General features: G+C 45.6%; 1 protein-coding gene across 1 annotated transcript; it reads right to left on the reverse strand.

Moving 5' to 3' along the window:
• Nucleotides 1-1,069: 1,069 nt before the first annotated feature.
• Nucleotides 1,070-8,209, reverse strand: LOC129640243 (histone-lysine N-methyltransferase PRDM7-like). Its single transcript, XM_055565449.1, has 8 exons — nucleotides 8,134-8,209; nucleotides 7,603-7,729; nucleotides 7,197-7,297; nucleotides 6,166-6,215; nucleotides 4,223-4,379; nucleotides 3,293-3,394; nucleotides 2,805-3,076; nucleotides 1,070-1,150 (listed from the first exon to the last, which is right to left on the reverse strand). Exons 1-8 carry the CDS (start codon nucleotides 8,207-8,209, stop codon nucleotides 1,070-1,072), a joined length of 966 nt encoding a protein of 321 aa, XP_055421424.1.
• Between the last annotated feature and the right edge of the window lie 6,332 nt (nucleotides 8,210-14,541).

Below are 14,541 nucleotides of genomic sequence, written 5' to 3' on the forward strand. Positions count from 1 at the left end.
CAAAATCGGGGGTCCTGCCCTAGCCACGTCCAACATTTTCACAGGGCAGGCTATGCCCTACAGACTGAGGGGTCCACAGGAGTGCTTTTAAAGCACACCTTAGACCTGGCTGTGTGAATTCCTATTTCCAGATCCTGTTTCCGGTCCTCTTCCTGGCTGGAATGCTTTTCTCTCCTTACCTAATTAGCCATTGTCCAGAGCCCAGTTCCAGACTTGTCTCCACCTGGACTGTCCATAAGACTGGTGACCTCCAGCTCCTCTAAACTCTAAATTAAGTTCTCTTTCATTCTGCAGGACTTGGTGCTCCTAGGCTAGCATGCACCCCTCAGCACTCATCCCAGCCTGCCTTCTCTCCAGAGGCTTTTCTCCAATCTCCTGACATGTATCCAGGGTCCAACTCACTTGCCCACCCTCTCCCATGGAAACATGGAGAGTGCTCTGACATAGCTTGAGACAGAGAACAGTAATAGTTTATTCACTTTCTGCCTGCCCTGATGAAAGTAGAGGCCCTCAGAGAATGGCCATGCTCACGGCCATCCTGCTCCCCATTCCTTCTCAGGCCTCAGGGCCCACTTCTCACTGGAACCGAGCCTGGGGAGGTTGTTGCCCACACGGACTCAAGGTCTCCCATGTTAGGTTATCCTGGTGCTGTGCAGTTATTCAAAAATAGAAAAAGTAAGGTTACTATTCCTAAAATCAATTGGTTAATGTCTGTCTTCAGTATGTTCTCCAAAAGGACATGGGTTGTGTGATCTGCTTCAGTAATGAAGTTCACTGTCTAAACTGGGACATAGAGTGTTTGGTAAGTGTCAATTAAGTGAGGTAAAGTGTCCCTGGTGAATCTAGACTCCTCAAGTTGTGTTCAAGTGCCTCAGTTTTGTTGAGCATATAGACATATTTTGAGGGCACATGCTATCTTTTTCTTTCTTTCTTTCTAATGTCTTTTGAAATGAAAGAGCATGATATGGAGGGAAAAGAGGCAAGAAGATGTGAAAGCTACTGAGGGAGATGGACTGAGAAGGAAAGGGGTGTGGGCTTGAGGGAGGAGCGACATCTACAAACTGCAGGCTCACTGCACCCACCTCATCCAGTTGGCCAAAGACCTGTCTTTTCCATCCATATACTCGTAGCTGTTTCTCCCTTTGGTGACCTGAGTGTCAGAAAAGAGATACAAGCTTTCTTCTCTATTTTATTTTATTTTTTTGGTAGTAAGTAATAGAAGAACTTTCCCCCTGCTGGCATTGGTGCTCTTCAGCCTGCATGGATTCAACTGCCAGTCGGACCACACAGTAAGCTCCTTAGTAATCATTTCAAGTCTGAGTCTATTGGCACATTGAAGGCAAGGGCTCCTGCCGGGAGTCGGCATATTGCATATTGAGTGCAGCACGTTCCACAGCATCATCTTTCAGGATCTGGAATAGCTCAACTGGAATTCTATCACTGCCGGGAGCCAGTGTGAGGAGCTCCACTCATGACAAAGGTCATGAGGAAGGAGGCTCGGCATACGCAAAGGCGGGATCGAGCCTCAGGAGTCCCCCTGGAAATTCTCGAGCATCTACCCCCAAAACCAGAGTCTGCCTACTTTCTGCTTTGTGCTTTCACCTACACCTCTGACTTTACGGGGGCTGTCCCCCACTACCTCTCTCTGAAAAAAGAGTTAGCTTACAGCTCCAGTTAACAATTCCTGGGTGTGACAGTGTTTCAACCTACAAACTCCTTTGGAAATCCTCTAGCCTGCCTGAATAGGTTTTTCCGGCCACATGTGATTGCTCAGAGCCTCCCAACTGTGAGAGGCAGGAGATGTTCTAAACTGTCTAAACACAGATTCCTTTGAGCAGTTAAAAGATTCATTAGAAATTGTATTGGTGAAGGGATTTTCACTTGTTGGGCCCATGTTTGCTGCTAAGTTTCCATATCCCTTACCTGCTGTGTCCCTGGAAGTATATTGATTAATATAATTGGTGTAAGTAGTAGCTTTAATGTTTGTAACCTGGGACCCTTGAGTTAATTCTTTTTCTTGTTATAGCCCACCACATCTTTGCTCTGTAGGAATGCAACTTTATCTAATGCTTTTGGAGGGTGGCTCCTGACCAATCACCTTTAGAGAAAAATAAGTTTTCTGAAGAAAGGGTCTTAAAATGTTAACAGGCCTCCGGGCCAGAAGATGATGCAAATCACTTAAGCTTTTGCATATGATAAGTTTGCAGGAAGAAAGCCTGGCTTGCTGCATGACTCTACCCCTTCCCCCATTTTCCTCTATGCATAACTTAAGGTATAAAAACTACTTTGGAAAATAAAGTGCGGGCCTTGTTCACCGAAACTTGGTCTCCCCATGTCGTTCTTTCTCTCACCTTCTGGCTGAATTATTCAGCCTCTTTTCTCCACTGAATTTCCTCACTGAGCTATCCTTATTTCAGCCTCTTTTCTCCACTGAATTTCCTCACTGAGCTATCCTTATTCTATTACTCTTTATATCCTTAATTAAAGTTTAATTAAGCAGTTGTTTCCTGATCCTCGCTGACGCCGTCCCCGCTTCGAATTCCCTGGATCCACCGGGGCTGGACCCCGGCAGGCTCCACAAGTGAAGGGTCATTTCTGTGTGCCTGTACCACTGCCTCCCACCTTCCTCTGACCTTTGGATAGAAGTCCTGTGTTCATGCCCAGTGCACACAGTACACAGGGCTGACTGTGTCATTGCCGACCATGTCATCACCATCCGTGTCCTTGCATGTAGACATGAAGTACACCCCCACAACACACAAACAATTAGAGCCAGAGGACAGGGAAAGAGGGCTATTTCTCACCATCCAGCAGTATCCACTGTGGGAGTCCTCTTCGTTGTATATGATCTGACCCTCGTAGGGGCCAAAATGCAGGCCCAGTGGCAGATCGGATGCCTCATTCCACACTCCAAGCCCAGCCTTAGGGATGCCCGATGGCCTGATACTTAACCCAGGGGGCAGAGTGAGGGCTGAGCGGTTGGCATGCCCCCTTTCCACTGCAGAGTCCTTTACAAAGGTTGGGGGCCCATGGGCAGCACAGCTGTCGATGAAGAAGTTCTGACATTCCTCACAATCTGGAGGTGAGAGCAACAGGGATGAGGGGAGGTATAGTGATGTTGCTGGTTGTAAAGACCTTCAGAAAGAGCTGGGGAACTGACGGCCTTTGGCCTTGATCCTGTACCCTAAGTCCTAGAGGAAGGGGATGATTGAGGGACCAAATGGTGAGGTGAGGTTATTGTACCAAGGTCTCATAACCCCTTCTCCATGAGTGGGCCAGCAGGGTCACTCACACAGGTAGTCGTCATCCTGGGGCTCGCTGGCCTCTTGGTACACATGGCCCTTTCTTTCTCGTACACTGTACCTCTTCACTTCGGTCTCCTTTCTTCTGAGTTCTAACATGGAGAACAGAAGCTAAGCAAGGCTGGTGGGGTCTGGAGAATTAGTCCCTGTTTTATCAGAAAGGGTGAGATCTCCTACTTGTCCATCTATACAGTTTGTTAAAACTTTTTCACATTTATTTTTGAAACTTTTACTTTTGTATTTTTATGTTTTAATGATACATTATTTATTGGCCATGCTGCATGGTTTGTGGGATCTTAGTTCCCTGACCAGGAATGGAACCCACACCTCCTGCAGTGGAAGTGTGGAGTCATAACCACTTAACCACCAGGAAGTCCCTTCTCTATACTTTGTTTCTTCCCCCTTTAACTACTGGTTCAGGAGACTGAGGCTCCACACTGACCACAGATGCCCAGTTCAGTGTTAGCTTCCTGCACTTCCAGTTAGTAGGTTTAACTTCCCAACCTTCTTACCTAGGAAATAGTTCACTGACACATCTACTTAGAAAATATATGTGAAGGGCATGACACGTAAAGCATTGAGCAGAGGTCTGTGTATAAATACTAACAAAGTGTGGTCCCTATCATCACAGCTGGATTTATTGAACTTCTTGTAGGTGTCAGCACTTTTGCATTTCATGTAATGCTTCCAAACACCATATGAGTTATGTATCTGTATCTTCACTTTACAGATGAGCAATCAGGACCTCAGAAAATGTATAAGATTTTCCCAAGGCCCCAGTGCTAACTTTATGCCTCAGATCAGTCCAGCTTAAACCCACGCCTACCCAAAGTCCACACCCCACACCTAGGCCATACTTATTAGCTTTTCTACAGGGATTAGAGGAACTAATTAGAGGAACTCCACAAACTTTATCTTACCGACTTTGTGTCTGGGGTGCTTTCCAGGGGTCCTCGCTTCTCTGGGAGGGGGTACTGGTTTCTGAGCCTGTTTGGAGCCACTTTTCTTCAGAAATTTTGCTGCTCCCGGCAATTTCTTCAAACTAGATACCTTATTTAATGGTCCCCTGGACAACCTCTTCCATGTGAGTAAAAGACAACATGTATTTCTTTAGATCTTTAGGACTGTGTGAAGTGTTTTTACATGCATGACTTTAGTTAATACTTCGACAATTCTTGGAAATACCTGGTGGAGGGGGGCTCTGAACACTGGAGTGTAAAAAAAGGAGCTAAGTGGGTAGTGAATCAAAACTAGAATTCATATCTTAAGATTCTTTCCCTTCACTTTCTGCATAAAAGTGACAGCAACGCAGGGAGAATAGCTTGAGGTCAGGGAAAGAAGAGGGCAAGGGCTCATAGAGAAATCTGTGAGGTTTTCTACTAATTAGTGGACCTTTGATGGACGAGGAAGTATGGAAAATTACAGAGGGGACAAAACACATCTGGAAAATAAGGTGACAAACCAGTGAGATTGAGAAGAGAAAAGATGATCTGCAGAAACACATTCAGACAATAAAGAAAATGAGCTGGAAGTTGCAGGTTGCCGTGTCCTAGAGACAATGTTTGGAGTTAAAGTAGCTGGCCTCATCAATTCTCCTTGAAGAAGGCTGTACGACTAGTGGGCTCTCCTCAGTTTCCTGATCTATAAATTGGTATACATGCTGATTCTTAATGTTATAGTGGACATGAAGTTTAATAACATTCAACAAATCATTGTGTGAGCTCTTTAATACAGTATGAATGTGAGTGTACATCCCTGCCATCAATATATCCCCTTGACTGCTTCTATATTTGAAGTCTAGCTCACAAATGCTATCCTCAGTATTCCTTGACCTTCTTATTCCTAGATGAATGTTTATATGTGGAGTCACTCATTCACAAAACATTCAGAGGGCCCTTAGGGGCTTTGAGCTGGGCCTGGACATCTGAGAATTAACAGGTATGGGCTACGCTCTCAAAGCTCACAAAACAGGGGCAGGCTAAACAAATGATTCCAAACAGGAGAGTTGTCTAATCGGAGCTCAGAGGAAGGACTTGTTACTTCCTCCTACAAGAATGAGCATTTGAAATCATGTCCAGATGATGAGTTTCTACTCAAAAGCTGGTAACCTATGTGAAGCCCTTCAGTTATTTTCTTATTTGTTGTTTTTGAGTCATAAACCTGAAGCTTGTCAGAGCTGCAAGTTACTTCCTCTTATTGGAGTAGGAGTCTCTGAGGTAGGGATCATGTCACCTTCTTCATCCTGGACCGTCCACTCTACAAACTGTCCAACATGTCCTTCAGCATCTTCATCTTGGACCGTCCACTCTACAAACTGTCCAACATGTCCTTAAGCTTCCCTTAGTCAGATATCCCTCACTAGCACAGCACAAAAGAACTGAGTTTGAAAACATCTCTCAGATGAATGATATAAAGATGTATGAAGAAACTTTATAGAACTATGGCAGTTCTAACGACTTTGTAAGGGGTTTAGAGAGGGGGCTTTGCATTAGATTGTACCACCAGTGATACTGTGATCCCACGAATATAATCAAATATTTTTTTACCTCAGTTTCTTGATCTATAATGGTGATAGCTATATACCTACTTATAGGTACTGTAGGATTGTTTTAAAGTTTAAGTAAGTTTATTCACATAAAATGCTTAAAGTCTGAAATATTGTGAAAATAATGTAACAATAGAACAGCCTACTATATTTGCTGTTCTTACTAACTATAAAGACGGTAATGATATCAGACATTGTGCTAAAGATTCAGGACAGGAAGGCAGCAGTCTCCAGGATCTCTGTGTTTCCTCCTATTCTCACCTGTGACTGGATCCGTGAGGAGGATTCTTTTGTCAACAGGATTTGGGAGACACTCACCTTCTGGTGTTTACTGGGCTCCCCTCTGAAGGCCATCCCAGAAGGTTTACCTAAAAAATGATGAGAATCAGTGTTTTGGTTGGTAAATGTTTCCAAACTCTGGGCATTCTAATTAAGGACACAAAATTCTGAGCCAGAGAGTGACAAGGACAAGGATTACCAAAGGAGGAATGGAAAGTGATTTCTGTATCATCAACTCCTATGCTTCCACTGGGAGCATAACATAATTTTATTAAAATTTAAAAAATATGAAACTTCATCTGTACTTCATCTGATGCCTGTAAAGTATCTAATAAATTTACTAGACTTTCATGACAAAAATACTTAACAAAGTAAAAATAGAAGGAAGTGACTGCAATATAATAAAGGTCATATATGAAAAGTCTATCTCTAACATCATAGTCATCATTGAAAAGCTGAAAACTTCCAAGATCAAGAGAAAAAGGCAAGGATGCCCATTTTCAATACTTCTATTAAATATAATATTAGAAGTCCTAGCCAGGGCATTAGGTTAGAAAAGGAAACAAAAGGCTTCCAGTTGGAAAGAAAGAAGTAAAATTATGTCTGTTCACAGAGGACATGATTTTATGTGCAGAAAAACTTTTAAATCACACACACACACACAAAACCTGCACAGAAAGTTGCATGGTAGAAAATCAACATTCAAATATCTTTCCATGCATGAACAACAACCATTCCAAAAAGGAAAATAAGAAAACAATCCTATTTGTGTTTTGTTTTTTAAACCTATAGTCAAGAGCTAAGTGAATTTATAGTCTAGGGTATGTTTAATTGCCTTTCATTAAGGATGTTTAGCAAAAATAATTCTTTTTACAAAGAATGATAAATTTTAAACATAAAACACTGGAAAACCTATACCTTCACCTTCATTCAGGCTCATGTCAATACTCAGCCACAACCACTTTAGAATGCTGAAAATTATGTTTTCTTTGCTAATGGCTGAGATGCAGTTGAGACCTAAGCCCAGGCTGGTTTCTTGAAGACACCTCTAAATCCTTCTGGCCCCTCACCTTGTTGCCTTGGTGTCCATTCTTCATCAGAATCCTCAGTGTCATCTACCTGGGGTTTGAGGACCTGCCTGCGGTGATGCATGAAACCTGGTTGAGTGGCTCTGAAAACCTGGAAAGAAGCAAACTATATGTTCTAAGAAGGAGGCACAAAGCACAGAAGCGATGGAAAGTGTCACATAATCAGGGAAATCAGTAGGATGGGCTGGAAGAATGTAGAACAAGGCAAGATGTGAGCTCTGCACTGACAGGGTCAACCCCACTTTGGTACAAAACAATAAAAATTCCCTCCAGGTTAGTCTCCACATAAAAGGGACTGTGAGCAGAAGAAGCCACCTAAGAGAGGGCCAAATAAACACTAAGGGTGAAGACCTGTTTCATGTTTCCCAGGCTCACAGGCACCCAGCACTTCGTGTTACCTATAGCAATCAGCGCTTCGTAATTCCTTTTCACATTCCTATATCGGATTTTTTCCCATTCTCCCATCTCTGCCCATTCTTCCTTGGTGAAGTATATGGAAATGTCTTTGAAAGCATCTTTGGCTTAAGGAAAATAGTAGATTCCATCAGTGACTTACTAATATATGTCAGACCTTAGAGCTGACTTCTCCTCCACCTTTTGTGCAGGGAGTAGCCTGAAGCTACTGGATGGTCTCTGTGAGACAGGGATGAAGACTTTCCTTCCTGCCTGTGTCCTGCTTAACTGAACAAACACTGAGCATTTTCCTACCTCTCCCTGGACACAGAGCAGTTGGTGATGCTAGTGTCCTGTTTTGTCCCACTCCTCCCCACCATCTCAGACAGGACCAGGCATTCCCATCCTGTGTACATTCACAGAGAAGTTCACCCAGCTGCCCAGGCAAGCAGTTTGTGGTCCTTCAGGGACCAGCGCCATGTCCTTCCTATAGAGCTGGCTTAGAGCCCAGCTTTGCCACCTCCGCCTCTCACCATGGACTTCCACTCTGTTCTCCCAGCATCTCCCTCAGTGCTGTTCTCTGGAGACCTGTTTGGGCTCATGGCCATGGGACTGCCTCAATGCCAAGGTGCCTGTGAAAGAAGAAGATGCTGAGATAGCCCTGACCACTGTCCAGAGCCTGGTCTGTCTTCCTTGGGTGGAGTGTCCAGGGCAGGAAGGTGTGGGGAAAGTCGGAGTGAGGGTGTTGGTGAGATGGACAGATCCTGACCAGCTATGAGAGGCCAGCCTAATATGAACTAGATTTGGTTTCTATGGTTCCCCTCCAATTCAGCCCCTCTGGGGAAAGGCACTGGGAGGGACGTGTCTGTGGGTGACAGAGGGAGTCCTGAGGAGACCTAGAAGCCCATAACTGCTGGACTGGGGTCAGGCTGAAATCAGGACTCTGTTCCAGTGCATGAGAGGGAATATTTCTCCAAGAAGTGTTTTGAGGATCTCCGCCTGGAAACTCGGAAAAATCTGGGCATAACATGGGTTCTACGTTTCAGAGACAAGTCGCTCTGCTTGAGGAGATCTGCGATACGGGGGCTGAAGGAACTGAGATCCTCAGACAGAGGAGACTGGGGATGTTTTGGCTGATGTAGAATGTGCAGGGTGAGAGAACTTGGGATCTTTGAGGCTGAGGAAATTGGAGGTTTCTTATTAAGGGGCTTTAGGTCTCTGACAGGCAGGACAGTGGGAGTCTTGAGGATGAAGAGTTTTAAGAGCTCCCAGGCTGAGGTATTCAGGGTCGCCGAGGTTAAGGAAATTTGGTCTCTCTGCGGGTACTATTTTGAGGGTGCCTCAGCCTGAGGGGAACTGAGGTTACTCTAGGTATTTGAGGGTCACAGCACTAGGGTGCCGGGGTCCAGCCCCGGCTGATCCAGGGTATTTGAAGCGGGGATGGCGTTGGCGAGGATCAGGATACAATAGCTTCAATTAGATATTAATTAGAGATGTAAAGAGTAATAGAATGAGGATAGCTCAGTAGGAAAATTCAGTGGAGAAAAGAGGCTGAGTAGCTTGGTTTACGCGGGAGACCAATAAAACTTCAAGACAAGAAGTTTGCACCACTTACGTACGCCGCAGGCGTCCTTCCGTCCTCCCGAAGGAGAGGAGACACTGAGGCCTCCCCGGTCGGATCTTAGAAGCCCAGGCATAATTAGCAAGCATGGCGGGTTCTGCACTCCAGATGGAGACTCAGCCAGAATTTGAAAGAGAGAGCGACATGGGGAGACCAAGTTTCAGTGAACAAGGCCCGCACTTTATTTTCCAAAGTAGTTTTTATACCTTAAGTTGTGCATAGAGGATAATGGGGGAAGGGGGTAGAGTCATGCAAGGACAGCAGTTCCTGGTCCTAATCGAAGCCAGGCTTTCAAACTTTTCATATGCAAAAGTTCAGGTGAATTACATCATCTCCTGGCCAGGAGGCCTGTTAACATTTTAAGAAACTTATTTTTCTCTAAAGGTGATTATTCCAAAGTCAGGCACCAGCCTCCAAAAAAGCACTGGATAAAGCTGCATTCCTATAGGGCAAAGGTGAGGTGGGCTCAATCAAGAAAAGAATTAACTCAAGGGTCCAAGGTTACAAACATTGAGGCTACTACTTACATTTCTATACACCCATTATATCAATCAATACACTGCCAAGGACACAGTAGGTAAGGAGTATGGAGACTTAGCAGCAAACATTGGCCCAATAAGTGAAAATCCCTTCACCAATACAATTTCTAATCAATCTTTTAACTACTCAAAAGAATCTGTGTTTAGACAGTTTAGAACATCTCCTGCCTCTCACAGTTGGGAGGCTCTGAACAATCACACGTGGCCGGAAAAACCTATTCAGGCAGGCTAGAGGATTTCCAAAGGAGTTTGTAGGTTGAAACACTGTCACACCCAGGAATTATTAACTGGAGCTGTAAGCTAACTCTTTTTTCAGAGAGAGGTAGTGGGAGACAGCCCCCCGTGAAGTCAGAGGTGTAGGTGAAAGCACAAAGCAGAAAGTAGGCAGATTCTGGTTTTGGGGGTAGATGCTCGAGAATTTCCAGGGGGACTCCTGAGGCACAATCCCGCCTTTGCGTATGCCGAGCCTCCTTCCTCATGACCTTTGTCATGGGTGGAGCTCCTCACGCTGGCTCCCGGCAGTGATAAAATTCCAGTTGAGCTATTCCAGATCCTGAAAGATGATGCTGTGGAAAGTGCTGCACTCAGTATGCAATATGCAATATGCACTCAACATGCAATATGCTGGCTCCTGGCACTAGGGGATTTGGTTTTTCTGGGGGTGAAGGGACTTGTAGTCCCTGAAGCTGACGAGATGCGAGCTCCCTTCAAGTTAGGACCCAGGTTCTTCAAAGCTGACGGGATTTGGGGCCTCTCATCCTGGAATTTGAAGCCGTCAGGGTAAAGGTTTGTGAGGGTTGTGCAGGGTGTGTTCTGGTAAGTCTCCCAGCTGTCCTGCGGCACTGCCAACCCCGGTCCTAGGCTCGTTCAGAGCTCGATGGCATGGAGTCCTCCTGCGTTGAGGCGAAGTGAAGGGCGAGCTGCCGGCCTGTTCCCTGTCAGGCACAAGCGACCAATCGGTGTTGTCATGGAGGCAGTCCTGCCAATAGGCACTGGGAGTGTGTGGAGAGAGAAGGAGGCCCCACCCAACTGCTCAGGGATTGGCTGCTCAGGGGGCGTTTCTGTCAAGAAGCCTCCAGCGCACAGGCGCATTTTGGCCATTTTCTTTGCTTGTTTTCAGGCATTGCCTCTTAGGCCTGTATCCTCAAGTGGGCGGGATGTCCTCAGGCTGGATGTTTCCTTCCAGTGCCCTCAAGTAGAATCTCAGCTCCACCAGATGGCAGTCGTGCTCCCGGACTTTCTCCTAGGCCCACCTGTGCCCTACCTTGTCAAATCCAGTTTTGACAAGATCGCCTATGGGGTGAGTACCACATTATTCAGGGGAAAACGGTGTAATTAACTAAATTCTGATGAGACACAAGATAAACAACGTATGGTCAAAGATTTAAATGCAACGCATGAAATAGGTATGTTGGAAAAAACTTGGAGGATTTTTAACCTCAAAGTAGAAGTGGCACTGATGAGTAATCTGTGTGTTTAATGTAGGTATCAAAAGCCTTCAGAAATGAAATATAAATAAAACCTCAAAACAAGGCATTGAACTGGAGGACAATGGATCCACAGAGCTGAGTTTGCTTGACACCTACTAGCCCCACAAGATAAAATAGGGACACTGTTTCTGGCCGTTAGGTAGATTTGCTCACAGAAAAATAAGGTGATTTCCATGTATTGGAAGCAAGACGACTGACTGTAGAATTAGTATCTAGTGGTGGTTGGGACTCTGGATGGAGAAATGTTACCAGAAAAGTGAGTTTACATCTTGGTGGGTGTTGAGCCAGAAGATACAACCCAGCCAAAGCTCATGGGAAGGAAAAGTGTATTACTTGCAGAACTATGGAGAACACCATGCAGCTTTCCAGAGCAGTGTCTCTCTAAACCGCAAAGGCGGGGAAGCTTTAATCTATGGGAACAGGCATGTTCAAGCTTCCATGGTAGTTCAGACGGTAAGCAATCTGCCCACAGCAGAAGACCTGGGTTCAATCCCTAGGTGGGGAAGATCCCCAGAGGAGGGCATGGCAACGCACTCCAGTATTCTTGCCTGGAGAACCCCATAGACAGAGGAGCCTGGTGGTCCATGAGGTTGCAAAGAGTCAGACATGAGTGAGTGACTAACACTGTAAATTTACAGACATGTTCATTAAGGGTCTTGGGCTGTGGCAGACTCCAAGCTTCAGCTGATTGAAGTCTTGAGGGTCAGAACCAGCCTCCATCAGCATCCTTTACATTTCAGCTGGTCTGGTACAGATATAGATATCTATTCTTCTTCATATTCTTTCCCCTTATCAGTTCAGCTCAGTCGCTCAGTTGTGTGTGACTCTTTGTGATGCCATGTACCACAGTATGGCAGGCTTCCCTGTCCATTAATAACCGCTAGAGTTTGCTCAACTCCTGTCCATTGAGTCGGTGATGCCATCCAACCATCTCATCCTCTGTCATCCCTTCTCCTCCCACCTTCAATCTTTCCCAGCATCAGGATCTTTTCCAATGAGTCAATTCTTTGCATCAGGTGTCCAAAGTATCAGAGCTTCAGCTTCAGCATCAGTCCTTCCAATGAATCTTCAGGACTGATTTCCTTTAGAATGGATTGGTTGGATCTCCTTGCTGTCCAAGGGACTCTCAAGAGTCTTCTCCAAGACCACAGTTCAAAGGTATCAATTCTTCGGCAGCTGGCTTTCTTTATAGTCCAACTCTCACATCCATACATGACTACTGGGAAAACCCATAGCTTTGACTAGATGGACCTTTGTTGACAAAGTAATGATTCTGCTCTTTAATATGCTGTCTAGGTTGGTCAGAGCTTTTCTTCCAAGGAGCAAGCATCTTTGAATTTCCTGGCTGCAGTCACCATCTGCAGTGATTTTGGAGCCCAAGAAATTAAAATCTGTTAGTTTCCATTGTTTCCCCATCTATTTCCCATGAAGTGATGGGACCAGATGCCATGATCTTCATTTTCTGAATGTTGAGCTTTAAGCCAACTTTTTCACTCTCCACTTTCACTTTCATCAAGAGGCTTTTGAGTTCCTCTTCACTTTCTGCCATAAGGGTGGTGTCATCTGCATATCTGAGGTTATTGATATATCTATAGAGGAAGTCAAACCATAAAAATAAAACCTGTTTTTCTTCCATCACTTCTATCAGAGTCTTTTCCCTTGCTGGGTGTCACAGTCCACCTCATCTCTCTAGGATGCCCTCCAAAACTGTGCTGATCTCTGGACTTGATTTGGGGGCAGCTCAGATTCTAATCTGGTCCGACTCCTATGTGTTCTTGCCTCCAATGTTCACAGCTGTCAGAACCAGTGCATTTTCTTTTTTGGGAGCTTTCAATGTCCTTTTATATATTCCATAGACACAGAGTCTGCCTACTTGATGGTGTAGACTTAATCTGCAGGTTTTACAGGGTCTTCTTCCTTAGCAACACTGCCCCTGGGTTTCAATTGTGATTTTATTTCCACCTCTGCCTGTGGATTATCCCCTGGGTTTTTTCTCCTGAGGCTACCCTGCAGGACTTGGATTTGCCCCTGTGAGGCCAGATGTGGAGGTGCAGTTGCTTGGGTCACAGGGGTTCTGGCAGCACAAGATACTCAGGGGAGTTGGCAGCTAGGGCAGCAGGAAATATAGTGCTCTAGAAGGGTATGTCAACCAGTATTGGCCAATATGCACCAGTATTCTTGCCTGTAGAAGCCCCTTCCCTGACAGAGAAGCCAGGCAGGCCACAGTCTACAGGGTCGCAAAGTGTTGGGCACTACTGAAGTGACCCTGCCCGCATAGATGCAAGACTTTTTTGCCTGTGGCAGATCTGCCCTAGTGAGAGTTGAGCATGAAGGTGGCGCAGCTTCTTGGCTTGTGGGTACCCTGGAGGCGCCAACTGTGCAGGGACACGGACTGCCTCTGCTGCAGGAGTTATGACCTTATCAGAGTCTTTTTTCCAGCATCTTGTAGCTGGCGCTCAGGAGGACTCTTTGGCCAGACTTTCTCCATAGTTCTGCTCTTTCAGGCATTTAGAGGGCTCCCTTGCCTGGGGTCATTCTCTGTTATTAGGGCACCAGGTACATAGAGGGGCCACCTGGCTGGGGTCCTACTCTGTAGTCCTGTGAGTCAGGTGCTTGATGGGCCAGCCTCTCTACTGTTTAGCTGCCAATGCTGACATGTAGGGAGAAAGAGGCTATGATAATGGCTGCACCCCCTAGACCAACTCAGCAGTATCGCCTTGCTTCCATTCTGCCTGGTAATCCTCCACAGGCATTTCCCACCCTGATCTCTTCCCTCATCCCATTAATCTGTCTCTCCACAGTCAACAGCAGCCCTAGCCCTGGGATTGTTCCACCTTCCCCAAGCACCAGCTCCAAGCTGCTGTGCCTTCTAGCGGACCTGTGTCCCTGTGTCTGTAGTGTGTTTGGCTGGGGTGAGGACTGTCTTATTCTCATTCACTTTAAGCTGCCACAGATCAGCTGGTTCACTCTCAGCCTTAAATGTTTCTCCTCTGATCCAGACAGTTGCTCCCATGTCACGATCGGACATCTACTTCAGTTCTCCCACCCACCGAGGGCAGGTCCAGTCCTACTAACACTCCTGTTTTTCCCCCTAGTTCCTTCATCCTACTGAGATTTGTGGTTTAATATATTCTTTTCCACTGATCAGGTACTCCTGTCCACACTCAACTGGTGTTCTGCAAACACTTCTGTGTCTAAAGGTGTATTCCTGATGTATGTGGAAGAAGATGTATTCCACATCCACCTACCCCTCTGCCATCTGGTTCATCTCGACTTTTTGACTA

The sequence above is a fragment of the Bubalus kerabau genome, chromosome X (genome assembly GCF_029407905.1).
Source record: "Bubalus kerabau isolate K-KA32 ecotype Philippines breed swamp buffalo chromosome X, PCC_UOA_SB_1v2, whole genome shotgun sequence".
Taxonomy (NCBI): domain Eukaryota; kingdom Metazoa; phylum Chordata; class Mammalia; order Artiodactyla; family Bovidae; genus Bubalus; species Bubalus kerabau.

Coding starts and splice junctions, on each gene's coding strand:
- LOC129640243 (XM_055565449.1), bottom strand. CDS start 8,209: ATGAGCCCAAACAGGTCTCCAGAGAACAGCACTGAGGGAGATGCTGGG. Junction 7,730..8,133: donor GTGGAAGTCCATGGTGAGAG/GCGGAGGTGGCA, acceptor CTTAAGCCAAAG/ATGCTTTCAAAGACATTTCC. Junction 7,298..7,602: donor ATTGCTATAGGTAACACGAA/GTGCTGGGTGCC, acceptor CCAGGTTTTCAG/AGCCACTCAACCAGGTTTCA.